Raw genomic sequence first — 22,379 nt, 5'->3', positions numbered from 1 at the left:
TTTGAGGCCTATGGCATTGTTTTTATTCTTTGTGAACCCTACTGGCCCTGGTGTATAGTGCAAACAGCAATATCTTAGAGTAAGTCTGTCTGGGCGACAATATGAAAAGCTTACACACACAAGCTGAAAACCAAAAAGAGAAAGGTTATCTTTCTTATCGGAGGTGACCTGGATTTTTAGAACTACAGCTGTTGCTGTTTAAACTGCAGGTTGACTCATAAGCTATGAAATAACTTCAAAATTTCATTATTAGGGCTTGTGATGTCTAAGTGTTTCAAATATTTGTAAAATAAGTGTTTCAAATCAGAAACTGGAAAGAGGTGACAGGCAGAGGACGGATCCCACGGACAGCTGACGCTACAAAGGTGTAAGGACTGAAGGTGTAAGGACTGAAGGTGTAAGGACTGAAGGTATAAGGACTGAAGGTGTAAGGACTGAAGGTATAAGGACTGAAGGTGTAAGGACTGAAGGTGTAAGGACTGAAGGTATAAGGACTGAAGGTAAAGGACTGAAGGTATAAGGACTGAAGGTAAAGGACTGAAGGTATAAGGACTGAAGGTGCCTTAACTGACTAAGAGCCTCCTGCAGTTTCAGGAACTGTTTACGTTATATTTCTGAAAAGAGTGATAGATAAAACGATGCCCATCGTTTCAGAATGGCAGCGGCGACAAAAGGCTGCGTCGATGGTTTGTTGAGGTTCCCTTGAACAAAAGGCCTGCAAGGCAGTACTGATCACCAGAGTTGTGTAAGTTACTGAAAATTAGTAAAGAGAAACAAAAAAATTACTAATTACTTCATTCAAAAGTAATTCAATTACCAATTACTGCACCTGAAAGTAATTAGTTACTAGGAAAGGGACTTTTGCATTACTTTCATGCAAATACATACCCCGACAGCACATCACCAGGTCATTAAGTTCAGAAAACCATTAAATAATAGAGTTTCATTTAATCCTATTAACAATATTTACATACGCTAAATTGTGTTTCGGCATGCACACCTTTTTCAGTCATTTTGCTTTAGTCAGTTCAGCCTAACTTTTAGGCCTATTGTTACTCATTCTGTCATGTTGTCAGTATTTAAATTAATAAATACATAACTTTTAATAAGTTAAAAAGGTTGCTTGGTATATGGTTTTAAACAGTATGCCTACATGCGGGGTAAACAGAATAAATCTACCCTACAGCATAAAAATATATAGTATAATCCTATTTTGTGTTACACAGCCTAATCAGAAAAATAACAGTAGTCTCAGTGTCGCATACTGATCTCATTAACATCGTGTTGCTGATGAAATACATCGTGCAGACATCGGTGGAATGTCGAAGCGATATTCTGTAGCAATGTCATTGCGACGTTGTGCTACTGAGCAAACGACCTCACAGAGACGCTGAGGAGACATCATGCCAATGCATGTGTGTCGTCTGGGTAGCTATATTATCTTATTGTTGCTGCTGTCGAGACAATGCAGATTTCCCATTCAGTGCACCACCGGAAAGCCAGATGATGTTAGATCATAACTTAAACAGGAGATTAGGGGGAACAGGCTGCATTTGTCCATTAATTTTTTCACGCAAGACAAAAGTAATTGGTAACAAGCCCATTTAAATTTCAGTATTTTTAATTGCGTTATTTATTTAAAAAGATAATTAGTTACATTACTCGTTACCGCCAAAAGTAGTGAAATTATAGCAACGCGTTACTACCAACGTTGCTGATCAAAGAACCAGCCAAACTTTAGTTTGAAGACATGTGACGTTCACAGTCCTGCACAGGAAGCAGCTGCTATAAAAATGCCATAGAAATCAGAAACTGGAATAGCTATGTGGAGACGGAGGACCTGCTCGGGTGGCCTGTCACTGACTACTAGCAGTCCCACAAAACAGACAACTGTTCCTCTCCTACTGTAATGTAAATCTCAGATCCCGGATCACGTGGCTGCTTACCCTCCTTGTGAGCTTTTTGTGAGTTTCTGGGGCACCTCTTCAAGGCCTGTCATCACACAGGGGAGGGAAATCTGGGACGAGGATTCTGGGATGCCATCGAGTGCTGTCCAGTTGAAATCTATGTTCTGATAACCGTGTCCCTCACATTCGAGAAGGGGAGGCAGGGCTAAAACCTCAGAAGGAGCATTAAAGCACAGAGGAAGGTCTTTCTGACCAGCCCTTTACGCCCCTCACTTTGCACCCAAATTAGAAGATGTGAGAGGAAAAGTGGAACTAAGTAATTAAGAAATTACCATAGTAATGGAAAGATGAATATAGCTTAATGACCTTAAGTCTTAAGGATGTGAAGGGAGGGGAATAAAGGGCCAGAAGCCCCCATGCTGTGTTGCCGCATTCCAGAACAAGGAGACCCCCCCACACACACACACACACACATTTTTCATTATCTGCTCAACTGTCCTAAAACAGTGACGTGAGGAATCATTTGTCTCACAGATGTAATCTAATCGTTATGATATGTGATACTGGATATAGCAGTTACAAGACCCATCGCTGCTTCAAAGAAATCACAACTGTGTATTTTTATGCAGAGGTAAATACTGCAGCATAAATAACCTGATCTCACTTTCATTTTGATATGCATATAGGGAAGCCAGGGTAAGGAAAAGTTCAGGATATTTATTAATTTTAAAAGACTTATTTCAATGTAAGCCAACTGCACGACATTAACCAGAATTGGCATGAGACTAAAAATTTACTGTCTTGGAGGAAAATGTGAACCTCCCATCACATCAAACAAACGACTTGGGCAAAAACAAATGCTGCCCGTAAAAATCTATGGATTCTGTATGCTGGTAAAAGTTCACCAAGCAGAATACATTAATGGGGTTTTGGCTCCTGGAGTGACTGGGGGTTAAGGGCCTGGATCGGGGGCCCAACAGTAAGACCACTCTGCCTACTACAGGACTTGAAGCAGCAACCTGACGATCACAGCTACACAGTCCTAACCTACGGAGTCACACACTCACTGCCTCACGTGTGTCACCTCCCGCCATAAACATTTACACATCAATGAGAACACCATCCTGTCAATGGAATGCATGAAGCCCACGAATTACCATTTATTACACCCCAGCATTGATGATGTAATATCACAAATCTATACTTATTGTTTTAAGAGCACCCGTCCTTATACTGTAAATAACCAGTCTGATCAACAAAAAGAAGAGCATGTAAAATATCCATACCCTGGAAGACCCGCATTGAAATAAATGCTCCTCTCACTTCTGAACTTCGGAAGGAAGACACCAACAACCAAGATAGAGTTCCATTTGCATGCATACACAAAGTCTAATCTAAATATATCCCTGATATAAAATGCTACAGTATATACAAAATGCAATGTGTGTATGTAAAGGAAGGATATTTAATAATACAGGTCAGATATTAACTTTTTTCCTTTGAGACAGAAGGTCAATATTAATGCGGCTGAATATCCATTTAGAAGTGAATGGGGATGTCTTTATGCCATATCAAACAGAAAGGATGATTCTGGAGATTGAGATTTGATTGATTTGTGTGAGCATTTTTAAACCTAAAGAACGATGTAAATGTTGATGCTATATTTTAGCAGGTAATTGCAGAGGTTCCACTTATCCAGCGGGTCATCTTCGTATTTAAAAACTGAAGAGCAAGTTTGCGCCATTCATTCTGCGAGATACGTTTTCGAGGGAATTCCTGTGGACCTTCAGAAGTTTTTTGTTGGATTACATGAGGACTGAGTGAATTTTGGCCCTCGGTGCTGTAATGTATAATGAGGAAGCCTGACTTAATCATTGGCAGCCTCATCCCAAGAAAAACAAAAAACGGACTAAGTGAATTTTGGAAATTTGCCCTTCAATTAGGAGTCAGTCCTTCAAACATACTCAGCACCCTTATCACATATATAAACTCCAGTGGAGCTGTTTGGTTTTTTTTTTTCAGGTGTACCTGAGCATGGCCAGAAATGTTTTTGGTTGTGGCTAGCGCACGCACTTCTTGGATTTATAAAGGGGACGTGACAGAATCCCACACCAGCTGCAATCCGCGGAAAAGCAGGTGACCCGTCCGCCTCGGCCTTCCCTGCTGCCCGGCGCTTTCCGCAGTTGTGGCTCCGTTCGTTCCGGGTTCCGTAATTAACGACCGAAGGAGGCGTCGGAGGGGGGCTGACACAGGTTTTGGTAAATGCTAACGCGCCGTGCATTATATACAGCAATAAGTCATTTTAATAGACGCTAATAAAAAGACATTAGGAAGGGGGATTTGTGTAGAAAAAAACAGGAATATGAGCTCCTTAGGGGGAATCATGGGAAACAGTTTTTCCACATGGTGTATGGTGAGCGAAATACTGATATCAGTAAAAATTACGTACTCTTGGCTTGATACATCAAAAGCGTACCAGAGCAGAACTGCCACTTCATTAAACTCGTGGAGTGTTTCTGAAGTGACAGTTTGAAGAAGATGAAATTGACCAGGCAAGGTTAAAAGAAAGACGTTTCGTGTTTTTATGTTAACAGTTGCCTTTTAATATTTACTAAATTTGAGAGAAAATTTTGCTGCAAATTAGCATTAAAATTGGATTTCGTAAACAGAGTTCAGGTTGCATAATAAAGGTAAGTTATTTTTCTTTATTTTTTATTTTCTCTGAAAAGAAACCTGGGTGTGTTTCTCGTAAAACTGTGCTACATTCAAGAAATGATATTCCACTGCCTGGTTGAGAAGCGTGATAAAGTTGGCTCAAGCTCTGGTAAGGATCAAATCTGGTATTTTTCAGACTGTGTGAGAACGGCTTTTGGAACGGCGAGGTGTGCGGTTTGAAACCGTTACCCTCTAGCCACTGAGCATCGTCCAGATTGTGTGTAAAAGACACAAAAAACAAATGATTTTAATACACGTAATAAGGTATTCGTTTACTACATTGTAAAATAAGTGAATAAAATGCAATGAGACATGAATAGACAAGCGTAATAAAAACAAAAGAAGTTTACGGTTTTTCGGGGACTCCCAGTTCGAATGTATTTATCGGTCAGGGTAACAGCCTTAGGTAACCTCCACTGGGGATCTAATTACGGGAAAAGCTTGCTTTGCGTGTGCGAGTTCCTGGACAAGGTCTGCAGCACCTCCAATTTACTTTATTTCTGGCTCCACTTCGGGTTGTTTTTGGTAGGTCACTGGATCAGAAGGGTATCAGGTGAAATCCAAATAATTAATGCTGCTTTGCGCTGAAGAAGGCTAGCCTACTCAACGCGTACGTTGCACTTCTATTTAAATGCAATAACGGGAATTTTGGAAATATACGACTTAATTAAACCGTATAAAATGCAAAGGGACACTTCAAACTATTTACTGTTATTGCCCGTAGTAGTTGGCCTATTAAAAACATGGTCCTCTTTGAATAATAACTATGGTCATATTTTTATTACTTTATTCGTCGTGAGCGTGCTCTAATCGTGTCAAGTAATGAATGTGTTTCAGTGGCGGACTTGCCGTAACAATTGCCTGCAAATTACCTGCGGATCACCTGCGGTTCCCGTTACCAACCTGTAACGGGTTGTGACAGCGCTTCGTCGGAGCGGCCGGTACACGGGCACGGAGCGGCAGGAGCGCAGCGGAAAGGAGGAGAGGAGGGGGAAAGAAAGAGAAGAAAGGAGCCAGAACAGCAAGAGCACCCAAACGCGGCGGTGTCGGGGGGGGAGCTCCGCAGGCTGGAGAGGTGTAGTGGCTGGAAGGTAATGTCGTAAAGCAGTGTCGTAAACCAGGTGCGGGGGGGAGGTGGAGAGGAGGGAGGGGGGGCCGGAGAGGAGGTGACTCCTCAGCCTCATTTAGACAGAGCGAAAGGATCATGGCGGATGGCCCCAGGTGTAAGCGCAGAAAGCAGGCGAACCCAAGGAGGAATAACGGTGAGTAAAAGCGGCCCCGCGGGCAGCTGTGTCGCTCGTCGAGGCGTCTTTCTCCGGCTGGGAGCGGGTTGGGGGCTCCGGGGCGTCCCGGACGCGCTTTCCGTTGAGCTCAAGTGCTGGTAAGTAGTGTGTGGGCGCCGCGGCGTGCCCCTATGTGGCGTACCGTTATACCTGGGCTCCCGCACCGTTATGCGCACCTCACCCCAGCCGGGACGGGGAGCCGCTCCGTGCGAGTCTGCGCTGCTGCACTGGACTCTGAGCTCACGCAGTTATTTTGTAACTTTTTTGTCTCGCAACTTTGTTTCTCTTTTTCGTTTTTTTTTTTTTTAACCCCCCTTTTTTTAAGGGAGGGGTGGGGGCTGCCTTTGGGGAACTGAAACTTATTCGCTATGTTAGCTTCTCTGAATTAGTAACCTGATGTTTTAAAAATTATTTATTAGTATTTACTGTAATACTTCATTTAAACGAAATAAAATTCTTTGCGCGTCCCGGCAGCCTAGGGGGCTGCGTTTAAACCCCCCGGTCAGCCCCCGTGTCTTTGTGGTAATTTTGCTTTTTAATTTAAATTGCTTATAAAGCGGTATAAATGTTGGTTCTCCTTTCTAGAGTCATCACAGGTAGGTGAGGGAGTTAAAGGACCGGCCAGGGTCTGGTGCTCCGAGTGAATGCTCGGGAAAATATAATTTTGTTTTACTACCGAAAAAGTGAATAAAAGGCGACGAGGAAAGAGGCGTCGTGCTGTGAGGAGAGGCTTTCTCTCTAACCGCTCCCGTTATCTTTTTTTAGACACGAACAGTTTCTTACGGTTATCTGCCTTTTACTGCGACTGAAATAGGGACTTTTTGCTGGGTACTGTTTTCGGTCATTAGTTGCGAATTTGCTGCTGGAGCGCACACTGCTTTCGACTTGAGGTCATTATTATTATTGTTGTTATTATTATTATTATAAAATGGGATTTTTTTTTTTTGTTCTGTGTGGTCACTTACTTAGGGGCATTCACTGAAAAGGAGCGGCTCCACTACCTGTTTCGCTTGCTTGGTGGGTGGGTTGCACGGCTTTTTGAAGGGGGGGGGGGGGGGTCTGAGTCCCGGTCCGACTGCGGTCTATATAAGGAGCGGCCCGGTCCCCTCGGACCTGGCCGCATCCTGACTGCGTCGACCGCTGCTTCCACCTTTTTTCCCTAATATATTCGTGTCTCTTAATTATCGCAGTTGGGTCTTTTTACTCGCACTTCCAATCTTATATTGAATCCCATTGGTGATACTGTCTTTTCACAGTTTGTGTTAAATAAGTCAATTCGCAGACAAAACGCAACTTTGTACTAATCTCTCCAGGTATTTTATTTTGCCCTGTGCTGCGTGGGAGTATTTCACATTAAGGTGAATCTTGCCTGGTGTAAATGACTTTTGAATCGCGTCTTATTTGGCGTTTTAAAATTATGTCGGTAGTTTTCGCACGCTTTAAGCGTAAAGAGTGGTGTGGCACTTGACCGGCTCCGCACGGTTCGGTAGAAGTGATGAGGATGACCGGTCTTTTTAACCCGCAAATCTTACGCGGAGAACCGAATCCACAGGCGGCGGTGGGGGGGGAAGGGGGAATCGCGGCTTGAAAGCCGATCTGCCCCTCGGAGCAGACGGGAAAGAGATTGCGAAGCGCTGCAGCAAATGGCAACTTGCGCCGGTAGGAGAGGGATGGTGTTTAGTTTTTCCTCCTTCATGCTGTCAGCCCCCCCTCTCTGCTGGCCGCATCCTCGTGGGAGGGATTAATTCCCCACGCTTTCTGTCAATTTTCACTTTATCCCGCTGCGTGTCGAGCTACGATTGTCCGCCGCTTTTTTTCCGGGGTGCCCCGTTTAGAGATGCTGGAGAAGAGACCAAGCGTGAATTGAGAATACGGCGGAAACCGACGGCGCGCCGCTGGCATTCAGGTACGGCGGGGGAGCAGATGCGTTTCCCATCATGATGCATGAGAAACTCGGAAGCTAGGGTGTGGGTCCGTCATTACTGCATTGCGGGAGGGCCGCCTGATGCGCTGTAGGGAGGCTGACCAGGTGCATAAAGTGTGAGGTGAAACTCTTAAAGGTAGTTGGCCGTAAACTGACTCGCTCAACGGAGACCGCAGCCTGTTTCATGTTGAATCTAAAAGCCCCTGCTTCACTGCTGCTTCAATAAGTCACACATTTTAATGCACCATACTCTTTCCTGTGCCACTTCTTGGTTTTCCTTCATTTTTGAATGCTGTTTAATTTCATACCATGTGGAATCGATATCATTTGTTTAGTCATGTGCATAGAGCAGTTTAAGGTGCCCTGTGTCTTAACTTGGGGGTGATGTTGGCATGTTGAGCCATGTTCTGTGAATGACAGTGCTGGCCTGTCATTTGCAGGAACCCATTTGTTCTCTGAGCTGTTACATGCAGTGGGTACACAACATGGTGGTGCTTGACTGATGCACCCCCTCCTCACCCATCTGACATTTGGAGATCGTTCTTGATCCGAGGTGTGACCCTATCTATAGGCAGTCACTCTCTCACGGGCTCAGATGGCCTCACATGGGTGGGATTGTCTCCAAGGTGGCTTGTATGAACTGGAATCCTCATAGCAGTACCTGGGCACATTCTGAGGTTAAATTGTGGGCAGTGTGCCTGTGATCAGAAGGTTGCTGGTTCAAATCCCAAATCCAGAAGAGTGATTTTATCATTGGGCCCTATAGCAAGGCCCTTAACCCTCAATAGCTCAAGGGACTGTCTGTTCCTGCTTTCAAAAATGTACTTCACTTTGGGTAAAAGCATCGTCTACATAAAACTGTAAATGTCTCCAAAACTTATGACCTTCAGTTCGGTCCTGGCCCAATAGCAAAAGGCATATGGTTCTGGAAAGACGAATTTCCATCCCAACCTGGAAATGCAGTTCCTGCAGATGCAGAACATTTGAAGATCCTGGAATGTCTGAGAAGGATAAACTGGTGCTCTTTTGATCTTTACTTGTCTGTTTAGCGCAAATGGACTCCTACTTGCTCGGGACTAGCCGATGAGTGGCTGAGATCTCTGATTGGCCATTAGGTGAGACGTCTCTGGAGAGCAGCTTGGTGAGGTGTGACAGGTTGGTTCTTCCCAGCCGCATCTGGCCAAACGGTTTCCTCCACCATGCAGTTGAAGGTGCGATCAGGCAAGGCGTTGTAAACAGGAAGGCGTCGAGCGCCAACAGGACAACAGGTGTCCGCAATTCACGGGACGTCGTGTCGCCCTGCCCGCACCCTTTATCCCTTAGGTGGTGCCACGTGGCCCCGAAACAGTAATTGAACCCCGTAATTTGGGAATAGAGGAATGCAGCTAGTGTTAAACATTCCTAGCAAAATAAACAGGCGTTCTCTGGGACGGCTTGAAATGGGAGCTTGGCCTTCAGTACAGAGGAACTCTAGGGCAGAATTTCCACTTTGAATTCGAGCACCGTTTTCTCATGCAAGTTTCTTTTTTTAGAAATTCCCTTTTTAAAACCTGGGCTGGTCATCTTAATGCGTGTGAGTGTGTGTGTGTGTGTGTGTGTGTGTGTGTGTGTGTGTGTGTGTGTGTGTGTGTGTGTGTGTGTGTGTTTTTTTTAAACATCTGTCCTGTTCCTGATTAACAAAGATGCGGGTGTTTACTGTACAGGCCTTGTAGTTTTAATTAGTGCACTGGACTGTTTTTGTAAAGTCGGTGCTTAACAGATAGGACGCAGTAAACTTATCTGAAGCACCCCCTTAAAGTATTCGCAATAACAAAGCTGGGGGGGGGGGGGGGGGGGGGGGGGGGGTCTACCCGTTTGTTTTAAAAAGCCATCTGTTAACATTTAAAAGGTCCACCCCTGGTGAGGAGTTTAGCTAAAGAGAGGAAATTTTCATTTATCTCCTTGCTTTGAGTTCTTTTTTTTTTTTTTTTAAACTTCATTTGAAAGTGCCAAGTCAGGAGAAAAGCAAGCCCCTCCCCCTCACCCCCCACTCCTGCTTTTATTCTATGGTCCCGTCTCCTGGGGTCCCCTGGCCGACCTTTGACCTCAGCGCCCATGCGTGCCTTTGGTGTGATTTCACTTTCACCACTCCCTCTTTGTCTACCTGGGAGTGTGTCCAATCATGTGTGTGTTTAGGTCTCCCTAATGAAAGGGCTCTGAGGACGAACAAAGCAGGGAGTTTGTCTCGCGCCTAATCCCCCATCCCTCTACCACCACCTCTGATCCATTATTTCTTCTGCAGGGGGGTGGGTCTGTGGGTACGGCGCAAGGTTCAGCGGTGGCCAACAAGGCATAGAGGTGATCTTTTCTTCTGGGCTTTGCCTAGCAACATGGACACCCTCTGATTTGCATATATGAATGTCTGGCTGGACAGCTGACATTTTTCTGCTAACATTTGCACGTGGGTCCCAGGATTGTCAGACCTGAACTCCCCAGCTGCTTCTAATGATGGTCTGGCATGGACCAGCCCAAAAAACTGTTGCTCTGTTTCAATACCCGTAGTTAGTATTGTTCCAGAACTTTGTCCTGTGGCATGGTGTGTCCATTAAATACTTGGACGGTATATAAGCTGAATTCATGCTCCTTCTCTATATACATACCACACTCAGTAGGTTTGGCTGATTGGGGAAAATGTTTTTTTCCCAGTTTCAAAACTTGCAAACCTTCCCATGCCGCATCACTGCATCAAACAAAGCAGTCAGGTGAGTCAGGGGCTTCACTGCGCCTCCTTAACCATCGACTGGTTTATTACTTAAAGCAGGATAGCACTTCCCTCATTTTTGTGCTTGCCCAGCTACCACTCCGAGTCATTGACCCTCCCCCCCCCCCCCCAAACACCAGTTGGATGTGCTTCATTAGGCCTTAAATGAACTATTGTTTGCTGGGCGGTGATGGGGGGGTTAGCTACCTTTTGCGGTTTTGGTGGTGGACCTCGTACCTTTGTGCGGTGGAAGAAAAGGCCATTGACGGGCTTCTGCATGGGGAGGCAGCACTCCTTTCACACCCTGCCTGTGGGAACGCTCCTCCCATGCTGAGCCTGCATTTGCATACCCCCCCCTTTCCCTCCATGAAGGGCCCGGCAGCAGAGGAATGCCGGCTGAAGGGTGGGGAGGTTCTCACGCAGCTGCTCTGATTGTGTGGCCGTCCCTGGATGTGTGCGTGTGTGGCAGCCTAGATGAGGACCGGGCTTTTGCGCTTCGAAGGAAACCCAAGTAGAATAGGCTTTCAAGAGCGGCCAGGGGATGGATGTTTGGAGAGTCGGCAACCTGGGTTGGAGAGCAGGGGTCTCCAGCATGGCTGCACCTCTGATATCAGGACGTGTGACCTCCCACCCCCCTCTCCCCACGTGTCTGAGGATTTGGCGACTGTGACCTTGTTGCTTACGGTGCCATTTAAGAGCTCTCATGGTTAGAAGACCAAGCTGTGTAGCCGATCTACTGATGATCCAGCTCCGGAGCTTTGTGAGATCCTGGCTTAAGGTTCTGCACACCTCACTTGGGGTTCAAGCATCCCAAAATCACATATCTTTCTCCTATGTCAGTGTTTCCTGTTCTTGATAATGATAAATGACAAATTCTTTGTTTGCTGTTTGCATTAGTATTGGAATGATGCTCTTCGCCTGCCTCTTCTTGCTCTGTCCATAGCTCGGAGGTCGCAGCAGAGGGTCAGGCACCGTGCGGCGCCCCTGGAGCCAGGGGGTTATGAACCTTGCTCCAGGGCCCACGGACATGTGACTTTTAATGAGACCAGAGCTCGAACTGTCGATTTTCTGTTCATGGGCACAGAGATGTAGCCCCTGTGACTGGTCCTGGACTCCCCCCAGGGCTGGCTGCAGCTTTTTCGGGAAGGGCGTCGGGCCTGGTCCTCGCTAGCGATGTGAAAAGGAAACTTGACGTTCACACAAGTACATCAGCGCACTTCTTTTTATGTATCATTTTTCAGGCTCCTTTGAGACACATACAGCTAAGAGCAAGACAATTATCCAGCAATTATCCCTGGAGCATTCTGGGGGGGGGGGTAGGGGCTTTGCTCATGGGCCCAAAGAAGATGTGACTATTCTGCCAAGGCTAGGGTTTGATCCGATGACTTTCCCAGCACAGGTACTTAACTTACTGCACCACACCACATGCTAGCCACTAGTTAATCTGATCGTCTAACCTTTATATCCCCGGCACAAGAAGAATCATCCTGTGTTTCATCAATATCACCTTCAAGTTCATCCAGCATGACGAGGATAGTGATGTAAATATGGTTCTTGGTCACTCCGACCAACTTTCTGTGAGCTGCTTTCAGTGAGTTAATGCGGGTAGTTAAAGGGGAATCAGAATAGAATATGGCAGTTTCCTTCATTTTCACTGCAGTAAACTTGAGCCCTTGTGCTGGGATGGAAATCACAACTTTAATAGTGATCTTAGACTTAAGGTTCATTAGCCAACGCTGACCGTGCTAAATGCCAGTGTCTATAAACGTCCCTAAATGGTAATTGATATTAAAATACCGGCGCTGTTAATAGAAAAATGAGCAGGTCTGTTTTTTCTGGTCTGCCTGCTATCACGGGGACGGCCGTCTGGGCTCCTTCCGGGACGTTAACCTGGGAATGCAAAGAGGAGCCAATCTCGGCCCAGCGCACCGCCCACCACATCCCGCATGTCTGAGTGAGTGTTTCCCATCGGGGGAGCACCGCCTAATGGGTTCCTGCTGCCACGGCGGGCCTGACGGAGGCGTGTCAGGTGTTAATGTGGCAGCTGACTGTTTATAGGGTATTCTGTCTCCATGTGGCACAGTGCCGCGTGTTTTGCCTGGACCAAAATCCTTGCCTGATGGCGAATTTGTGTATGAAACAGTGGGTCACAACCGACATCAACACTACCACGTGGTTTTCTCTCCTCAGACCCCCCTCCCAGCAATGGCACGTATTTGCCAGATACCTCTGTGTTGAGTCTAAGCCTGACTAAATGGTTCGTTCTCCTGGATGAGTGTTCGGAAGTCCCCCCCCCCCCCCCAGAGGTGTCAGGCACATCCACTTCCCCTGTGGCCACATGGAAGAACATTGTCATCCACATGCTGCTGCCAGCTCAAAGTCAGAGAACCTGCATCATAAGCTTTAGACGTGGTGCATGGGTCAGTCGCTGAGGTGGAATATCATTCTAGTTGGTCATAGTGGAAATGAACAGTAATAGAACATAAATATCAAGACATGCGTATAAACATGAGTTTTTGGATGATTTGGACATTATGACACAATCAAAAGAAATGCAGTTAACCACCTGGGGAAGGATTGTCCAAATCTGACATGGAATTGGAGGAACAGTAATGTGCAGTGATCAAAAGATTTTAGTTTCAGTTCAAAGTTTGTCATTTTAACAGAACCAGGCATAGGCTGGGAAGGGACTGTTCAGAAAATTGGATATCTGAGGAACTTCAGGTGTGCCTGACGTTGTCCTCCATGGCAGAAGAAGCCTCATCCGGGCTGAGGATGGTGAGGAACGTCTTTGTCTGAGCCTTCATGTTGGTGTTTGTCCCTTGTGAGTGGGCTCCCTCCCCCAGGCTGGTGCCCGTAACACAGTCTCTGCCTTTCTCTGTGTTGACCAGCTGCTCCTGAACCCCCCACCCCCACCACAGCCCCAACCTCAACATGCAGAGCAGCTGTATGTGTTATCTGTGAACTCTCCCCCCCGTCTCCATAAGAGCCCGATAATCTTGGTAGGTGGGAAAGATGTGAAATTTTTAGATTCTGAGTTCTGACCTTTGGGAGAACTTCCCTAATCAAAAGCTTGTTTGAGGCTCGCTAGCTTGTAGTTTCCAGCACAAAACTTAGAAAGAGCAAATCTTGTTGTGGCTGGTTTTGGTGGTTTGCTTTGATTGGATAACGCCAGTCATGTGACAGTAGTATCATTCTGCACATTTGTTGCTGTCCACCCAGAGGAAAAGAGGGCCCTTCTGTTGTGGGAATGAAGGATTTCAGCATCTGTTCATGCATGGAGAGCACACTAATGTTCAGGGGACTTTACGATTTCCCTTTTGTTAGTAAGTCAACTTTTGTAACTGATCTCTGAGACATGGTACCATATGTTCCCATCTGTCCCCCCCCCCCCACTGTCCAAACACCTTCCCTCGTCATTGTAACATTTGTGAATCTGACAAAGCTGATTTGTGGTATAGTTTCTGCCAGTCTGTGTTCAGTAAAGCCCTTACAATCGCCATCCTTTTTCTTCTTTCAGCAGAACAGTACTGCATGATGCTATTTACCAAACCCCACAGGAACACTAGAGCAGTTTACCTCAGAAGTGGCCTCTGTTTCCAAACCATGAAATGGTAGCTGACTGTATAAAAATCAGCAGTTCATGTATTACGGTCTTTGGATAGGCGGATTTCATGGTGGTGATCAAAGTGTCAGTTTTTGGTTGGTGTTCTGATGTCTGAATGGTGCTAAATCACGAGTTTTAAAACAAGCACTCCGGCCAAGAAAGAGAGCCGATGAGAGTGGTATTAAAAAAGGCCATGTAAAACGTCTGATTGAAGGCATTAGGGTTCCCGGCAGCATTGTTTATTAATGCTATCATCATTAGGCCTGGTGGGCTGGTCGGCCTGCTGTCTGTTTTCCTGGGTGTGCACCCAGCAGAAAGCCAGTCCACGTTGCCTGTCCTGGAGCCTGGTTCTTTCACCAGATATCTCCTATGCTGGGAGGTTGAGTCTACCATGTACAGACAGCTCTCAGGACTTGCACAGAAAAAAAATCAGATGCATAGTTTGTGGAAGTGCCAAAGCAAAAAGGCACCGTGTTTACACTTTTTCATTTATTTAATATGTGTTCTTTAGTACATATTACTAATATATTTTGTCTTGAATAGTATGGGAAGGTAAATCCAACTTGCATATAATATGACTTATGTAGGGCTTTGTGGAACGGATGATTTGAGAACTGTCTACTATAACCAGTTAGAGGTGAAGGGAAGAGTGTCATTCGCAGGGAATGGATTTTGCCTGACCCCACAAGGTTTTTAAGAGGTCTTTGCTGTTCTTGCAGTGTTGGGTGTGGCCAGTCCAGGTTTCGGTTGTTCTCATTGGCTGGTAAAGCTACCGATGACTGCATCACCAGAGCCTACAGTGCGGTAAATGGTCTCGGTCTCCCATAAAGGAATCTTATCAGCAGGGCATTCATGGGACACCTGCAACATTATGGTGCTGCGCATGGGGGTGAGGGGAGCGGGGGTGATGATGCTCTCTGAATGGAGTGAAAGCAGAATTCTGGAAGCTTGAAGTCATTAGAAAATCCTGAAAGTGTTAGCATCTGTGTCAGGGGGTTTTTTGGTAAATTATTATTTTTTTCTTGCTTCATCTTTTGGGAAGTTTCTTCTGCCTTTAACCAGATGTGACTTCCCTCCAGAATTTCCCCATCTAAAGAGAAGTTATTTTGGTGACCTTGACGAATGATTCAGAATGTCCAGCCTGTTCAAATGGTAGGCTTTGCCCGCACTACACTTAATAAGGCTGTATTAATGTTCTTGTTCTGGAGTTTTTCCTGCCTGGCAGAGGTGGAAAGTTCATGTCCAGAAGGTAAAAATCGAGATCAAGATTTTGTTTTTACCAACCAAGTTGAGCATAAAGAGCCACAGTCAGAGAGTTTTTAGCTGCTTGGCTGAAACAAAATCTTGATCTGGGTTTTTACTCTGGACCTGAAACTTCCACCCCGGCTGCCTGGCCATGGCCTATGGGCTGGAAACTGGAGCTTGGGGTTTCTCTAGTGTTCCTCCTGCCCCGATTTCTACACTATCTTAGGCCTTCTGTCCATCACTGTTGTATCATAACTGCGTACCCATTTGCCAAGCCCCCAAGGGATTCAGGGATTGCTGTCCGCTTTCCGTGCACCTTAGACTATGGATGGGTGTGTTTCCAGCTCTGGTTGAGGGCTTTTGGCAGTTGATGCAGCAACTAAAAGCCCACTATTGGGATGTGCCGTAAACAGCCTTCCCCCTCCATTGTGCAGGGGACAGGTTGCATGAATGGGAGTGTGCCTGGGAGGCTCCTTAATGCTCCAAGAAGCATCCCCGGGAGGCAGCGTCACGCTTGGCATTGTCGCCGGGGACCTCTGCCAGGTCCTGCCATGGGGATCCCGTCCAAGACTGCCAGAGGGGGAACTCCTTAGGGCAAGATTAAATGTCATAAGTCCAGGCGTACAGATGGCATGGCGGGGAGTGGGGGGCATAGCAAGTTGTGGGGGGGTTGAAAAGGCACACCATTTGTTTGAACCTTTTTCCTCTGAGGGGAGAGGGTTGTTTTTTGAGTACAGGACAGTGACATCACGTCTTCAGATATGATGTTGACAGAGCTGTTACTGATGCAGCTTACCTCTACGTGGGTGGGAAGCAGATGTTTCGTTCCAGGTACAGGGGGAACTCCAGTGTGACATCAGCATGTCCAGGAACATCACGTGTGTGTGTGTGTGTGTGTGTGTGTGTGTGTGTCTGTGTGTGTGTGTGTGTCTGTCTGTCTGTCTATCTGTATATGTCTGTGTTTACACATGCATGCAGCAATGTTTGCATGGGAAATTTTTACACGTGATGTGAAGTTTTCACTGACAAATTGCTTATATTGACTTATCAGAGGGACTGTTATATTCAGCAGTAAAATTCATGCATTTTTTGTGCTGCTGAATTTGTCTGATGGATGCACAGGTAGGCCTGTCACGATAACAAATTTTGCTGGACGATTAATTGTCCCTGGAATTATTGCGATAAACAATAATGTTACTGTTGTGAGGCCATTTTCAACTGATGTAATAATAATGGAATATTAATGCAAGTACACCTTTACAACGATCAATAAACTTAAGTTTAAAGAACATTTAACACTGGGACTGGAAGACATTTTTAATATCCAAAATAAACAAAACAACCAAAAACAATAAATAAAATGGATTATAAAGTCTCTGTAAACAAAATCGTCCTTAAAATATTAAACATTAGGCTCAGACAGGGAAAACAGGCAAAACTGCCAGTTAGGACCTTTGTAAACAAAAAGTGCGAACTAACAACAAAACTCTCCATATGAATAAAAGCAGGAGCCTCAACAGGCCGTATGCAAATCCATAGCTACTTTAGTCTGGCAAATTCCGAGCAAGAAATATAATTCATTGCATATAATCATATTCATATAATTTATTGCCATATTTTACTTTACCGCTTATAGTGAACACGTCTGCCTGGGCGAAATTGATAATTATAATCGGATGATCATCATAACTGACTTTTTCTTCATGTCTCAGTCTAACACCAGCCACAAAGAACGAATAAGACTCCCCTTCGTATTCGTGGACGTAAGACAAGGCAAACAGCTTAAAGCCCTTCTCTAAATTACTCGTTAGTACTTTGGAGAAGGGTTTACAAAAGCGATGTACGTCGTTGATCATAAGTTTGGGCAAGTTCTGTAAACGGCATGTATGAACCAATATCATTTTTCACAGACTGGAAATGAGCGAGCCGCATTTCCATGAACGCGGAAGCTGACGTGCAAAGAGCCCACTGGCACGAGAGTTCACGCCTCATTACCAGTAATGTGTCGTTCGCAAACAAGACAGCTCTTTGAGCCGACTCTTTTTAGTGAACGATGGGAGCCGGCTCCTGTTCAAGAGCTGTTTTTATTAATGTTTGTAGAATTGTCCGGGTTTTTGAGCTGCCTAAACGTTGACGGCAGTGGCCAGAACACGTTGTCTTCTGAAAAAGGCCGCTCACAAGACGGCGTCTTATTTTTAACAAGCTCAAATCAGGTCATGCTAATCAGCATCAGGTTAAACGAAGAGAGGGCCGGCTTTTCTAAAAAAGAGCCGTTTAGGAGCCGAAAGAACCGGCTCTTCTTGGTGAGTGGAACCAAATGAGCCGATTTGCCGAAAAGAGCCAATATTCACATTTGGTAGAGAGAGACACGAGGAAAACAAACAAGCATGCAAATAAAAATTATCGCTGCTGGAAAAATTATCGATCTCATATTAATTATCGTGCAATTAATTGATTTATCGTTTATCGCAACAGGCCTATGCGCAAGTTTGCAAATCCTTGATGTTGCTTTAAAGAGGCTGCAGTTTAACCAGCCGTCCTTGGCATGTCTGGATTAAGTGAATCATCCTGGTGATGTGGCCCTGCCCCTGATCTTTAGACTCCACAGCTATTGGTCAGTTGTTACCCATGGTTGACCACAGACCCTCCACTATAGCAGGGGCATGTAGGGGCTTTGACCCATGCTGCTCAGAGCTGGACCTCAGAGAAGATCAGCTGCAGGTATGATCCAGGAGCCCTTAAGTGGATGCAGTAATCCATCCTGCAGCTTACTGTAAATAATTAGCTGAGAATGCAATTCAGTCTGTAATATCTGAAGTTATTTCTTTCCTGTTTGTGGCCATATGGAAGTTCACCCTGTGAGAATGTAAACAGACCTTTATGACCCTGCAGCCGGGATTAGATTTCTCCTGCCATGCACAGCTGTGGAAGATATTTAGCCTCAGGCTGCCACCAAGGTGGCAAATCTGTCTCCATGTACAATGAAATGGCCCTTCTCGGCTTGCCTTTCTTAGAGTAAGGCCCAAGCTTCAGGTAGTGTGTGAAGAGGTGAGGACTGTGTTGCGGAGAGTAACTGTGTCCTGGAGTTGCATGTACCTGTTTTTTGGGACTGGAGGAGCATGTGGAATGAAGATGGTCCACATCCTTTCGACTGAACCATCCCCATTAGTCTAACCTAAAAGGCAGCTTGAGGTAATCTAGCACTCCTGGAGCATTTTTCTAAGGGTTAAGGTACTTGCTTAAGCGCCTAGTGGAGCTGTGACTACTTTGCTAAGTAACCTACTGATCACACAGCGCTTTTCCATCGACAAAGAACTGGTTTTGTTCCAGTTCACAAACCAGTTCAGTTCAGAACCAGGTGCTCACCAGGGACCTGGGTTTTCACCAAGTTATGTTTCGGTAATCAGTATCTGTGCATTATGAATGGTTGGTGTAACTGAGTAGGCGGAGTTTATAGAACACCAGAATTGTTCTACTCAAAGTACTTCTGCATGCCCAATGGGATTACACGAAAGCTCTGTATATGACACGCAGTTTGGTTGGAACGTCATTCATGTCCAAATCTTTGTTTCTTCCGGGGACCAGACTGGACTTTATGGACTCTACATTCACCCCCATGTTTGTCTCATGCCAGGAGATACACGCTCACTCATGGTGTCATCATGGTTCCCTTTCACAGTCCAACTATTTCTTGGTTCACAACATGCACCTGTTTTTATTTTGGTAGAAACATGCAGAACTGTTCAAAAATAGGTTTACAAAATGGAAAAGAACCGATTCTCTGTTGGTGGGAAAAGTGCTAATATGCCTTAACCTCCTGAGCCCTACCCCACCTCCCCCCATCCACTGTGATCCGTGTCTCCCTGGTCACTGAGTCGGTGTCTGCTCTGGAAGACCCTTCTCCTGAGCATGAACACCAAGGAAGGATGTAATGTCAAGATATGGCACTGGGTCTCTTCCTTGATCACTGACAGTCACATTCAGAGGCTCTTGGTCCAAACCCCAGATGGGGTCTCTCTCGGTTTATGCTCACAGTAATCGGCGCCGACTTGTGAAAAGCCAATAAGGGGAGGCCGGGGGCTGGCTGTCCGGAGCGGCAGGGCAGGTGCGCGTAATAACACAATCAGCACTGTCCCCCCAGGAAACGGCGCAGGAAATAAAGGTTGTCGTGGAAACATTGATTAAACGGCCACGATGGATCTCCCGACGGAAAAGCGAAGATTGCCGCAGTGGATATGGGTTAGGTGAAGAGATCGCTTCTGGATATAAATGTGAACCTTTGTTATAGTTACTCCAGCTTCTCAGATGCTTTTTTTTTATAAAAAATAAACTGTAGAAGATCGTGAAAAAAAAGGAGCAGAGAGACTTTGTAATGGCTGCTGTTTATGAAGGACTCTGAGACTAGGTAACCTCGACAGGGGCTCTGCTTTTGAGGAGAACTGGGGAATATAAATCTATGCCCATGTAGCTTAGGCCTTTGTGTGTTAAATCCCAGGCTGGGCTGTTATCCTTTCCCCCTGCATGCACCAAAGGCTTTCTGTGCAGCCTGTCCATCTTGACATGTTAATACCCTTTTCACAGTTCAGATGCTCAGTGGAGGATGGGTGTTTGTTGTTGCTCCTCTCGACATCTTTAAGTGTGTTGGCCTCTGGTGCATTGAAGGGCTTCATACTAAAGTGAACCTTAACCCTCTGCTCCCAGACTTCAGAATTAAAGGCACTTGCAGTCAGTGCTGTTTGAAACTCGGCTGCCTGTAGCTTATACACTGGGCTGTAGTAACAAAACTGTATTAGCACTCCACCTCCGAGTTTGAAAGGGAGTCATGGTTTTGCAGTCATTACAGTGCTGCAAAGCCCTGCTGCGGTGACCTGTTTCAAACTCCACCCCCTTTCAGTAACCCCACCCCTTAGTTGCTTATGCTCAGAAAACCCCACTCCCCCTTTTTTATTTTCCACCTTGGCCCTGCCCATTTTTGCTCTCTGTGCGGTGGTCTCACCCAGTACCCAGCATCCCTGACAGCTAATGTCCTGCCATGCTTTTATCCGGCTTGGGCTCCTCAGTCCCATTGTGGGGGGTACCCCAAGCTGATGTGTACGATGGATAAGTGTGTAGCTTCAGCCAGAGACCCGTGCTGGGCCTTTTGCACGGTCCTGAGGCTGTCCCGTGTAGCTGTGAGGTCTCACTTTTTTTCACTCCCTACACCCAGCCTCCTCTCCTTCCTTCCTTTTTAGCAGTCTTTTCCTGTCGCCGAAAGCTTTGGGTTCGATCGGTGGCGCTCCGCTTCTCATGTGACCTGTGATCCCCCTACCAAAAGATCAATTAACGTGCTATACTCCATGAGGGAGCCCCGCCCCTCTGCCCCCCGCCTTCACCAGCAGGCTACTTCGCCATGGAAACCAGACCATTTGCAGTGCTTGTTCACTTGAACAAGAGGAAGGCTCAATGACACTGATGCAGTCTTCGTTTTTATCCCAGGTCCTGGTTCTTTGTGTAACGGTGGTGTTCCTCCCGCGTGCTGCCTGGGGTTGATGGGGCAACTGACTGCGGTGTAGTTGACAGGCGGATCGCATCCTGGACTGCTTCACTGGAGATAAAAGCAGCTCTGACTGTCTTTTGTGGGTTGTTGGCCCAGCTAGCCCTGTGGTCTCCTGCACATTTATTTTCTTGTTAAAGCTCAGATTAATGTTCAGATCCTTTAGTCGGGAGCTGGCCTGGTTCAGGGGGGGCTTGCCATCATTGCATACATCGCTACCTATTTCTCGATTTGGAAATTGTGGGGGGTTGATGGATAGTTCCTGCCAGCCCAGTCCTGTGAGACGCCGTCGTTTTCTCCTGTGTGTCTCGTCTGTACCTGGAGTTTTCCGAAACCATTAGCCCAGAGGAGAGTGTGCTGTCTAGTACTTGAATTTTCCCCCTCAGTTCCTCTGGACAAGCAGTTGTAGTAAAGTTTTTAGATATACTTTAAACCCTTTTGTCCAGTAGGGAATGGAAAGGGAATCGATTCTGTTACAAATCGAGATTCTTCAAGGTGGGGATTTTAATATTGTTGTGAGAGTTAAAAATCAATTTCTAAACATTCAAACATCCATCCATTCATTTTCCAAACCGCTTATCCTACTGGGTCGTGGGGGGTCCAGACCTATCCCGGACGCAATGGGCACAAGGCAGGGAACAAGGAACAGGATGGGGGGCCAGCCCATCGCAGGGCACACTCACACACCATTCACTCACACACCATTCACTCACATACGCACTCCTATGGGCAATTTAGTAACTCCAATTAGCCTCAGCATGTTTTTGGACTGTGGGAGTAAACCGGAGTACCCTTAGGAAACCCCACGATGACATGGGGAGAACATGCAAACTCCACACACATGTGACCCTGGCAGAGACTCGAACCCGGGTCCCAGAGGTGTGAGGCAACAGTGCTAACCACTGCACCACCATGCCGCCCCTCATTTAAACATGGGTTACATTTGGTACTGCTAATGTATTTGCCCAGTTGTGCCACAGTCTGATTCTGTTAAGGGACTGGCAAGTTTGGCGTGGTGCTATCACAAATGAGTAATTGTGTGCAGAGACTTTTCTGCACCTTCTCAATTTAAAGCCACAACTAACCACAAGTGTCTGAAATGTAGACTTTGCGCTGAATACGTCTTCCCCGAACACTAAAAACTGTTTCTAAACAAATCTAAATATTCACACCTTTTTTAAACTCTTCCCTCTGGTTTCGCCTCACCCCGTGTCTTGCTCTCTCATTGGCTGTAGCTCGTTGCCGCATTCCTTGCCAGCCGTGACACTTTGGAGTTGCCGACAGGTTCAGATATTGAGCCTGCTACATATCTCACGGACGTCTGTGATGCGTGAACGACAGTGTCCAGGTTACATTGTGGAACTAAGGGCGTTTTTCCACCATACCAGGTACCGAACTTTTGGTACTTCGAGAAAGTACCGAAAG

The 22,379-nt window shown here is 46.0% G+C and overlaps 1 protein-coding gene across 1 annotated transcript in view; it reads left to right on the top strand.

Moving 5' to 3' along the window:
- Positions 1-5,748: 5,748 nt before the first annotated feature.
- LOC125746319 (zinc finger E-box-binding homeobox 1-like) overlaps positions 5,749-22,379 on the top strand; it is a 42,432-nt gene continuing 25,801 nt past the window's right edge. Inside the window, 1 exon segment of the mRNA XM_049020197.1 lies at positions 5,749-5,884. Within this exon segment, the coding sequence (XP_048876154.1) occupies positions 5,827-5,884 (58 nt within the window). The 5' untranslated portion in view covers positions 5,749-5,826.

Source organism: Brienomyrus brachyistius, chromosome 1 (genome assembly GCF_023856365.1).
Source record: "Brienomyrus brachyistius isolate T26 chromosome 1, BBRACH_0.4, whole genome shotgun sequence".
In the NCBI taxonomy this organism is placed as follows: domain Eukaryota; kingdom Metazoa; phylum Chordata; class Actinopteri; order Osteoglossiformes; family Mormyridae; genus Brienomyrus; species Brienomyrus brachyistius.
This window is presented reverse-complemented; position numbering and strand designations above follow the sequence as displayed.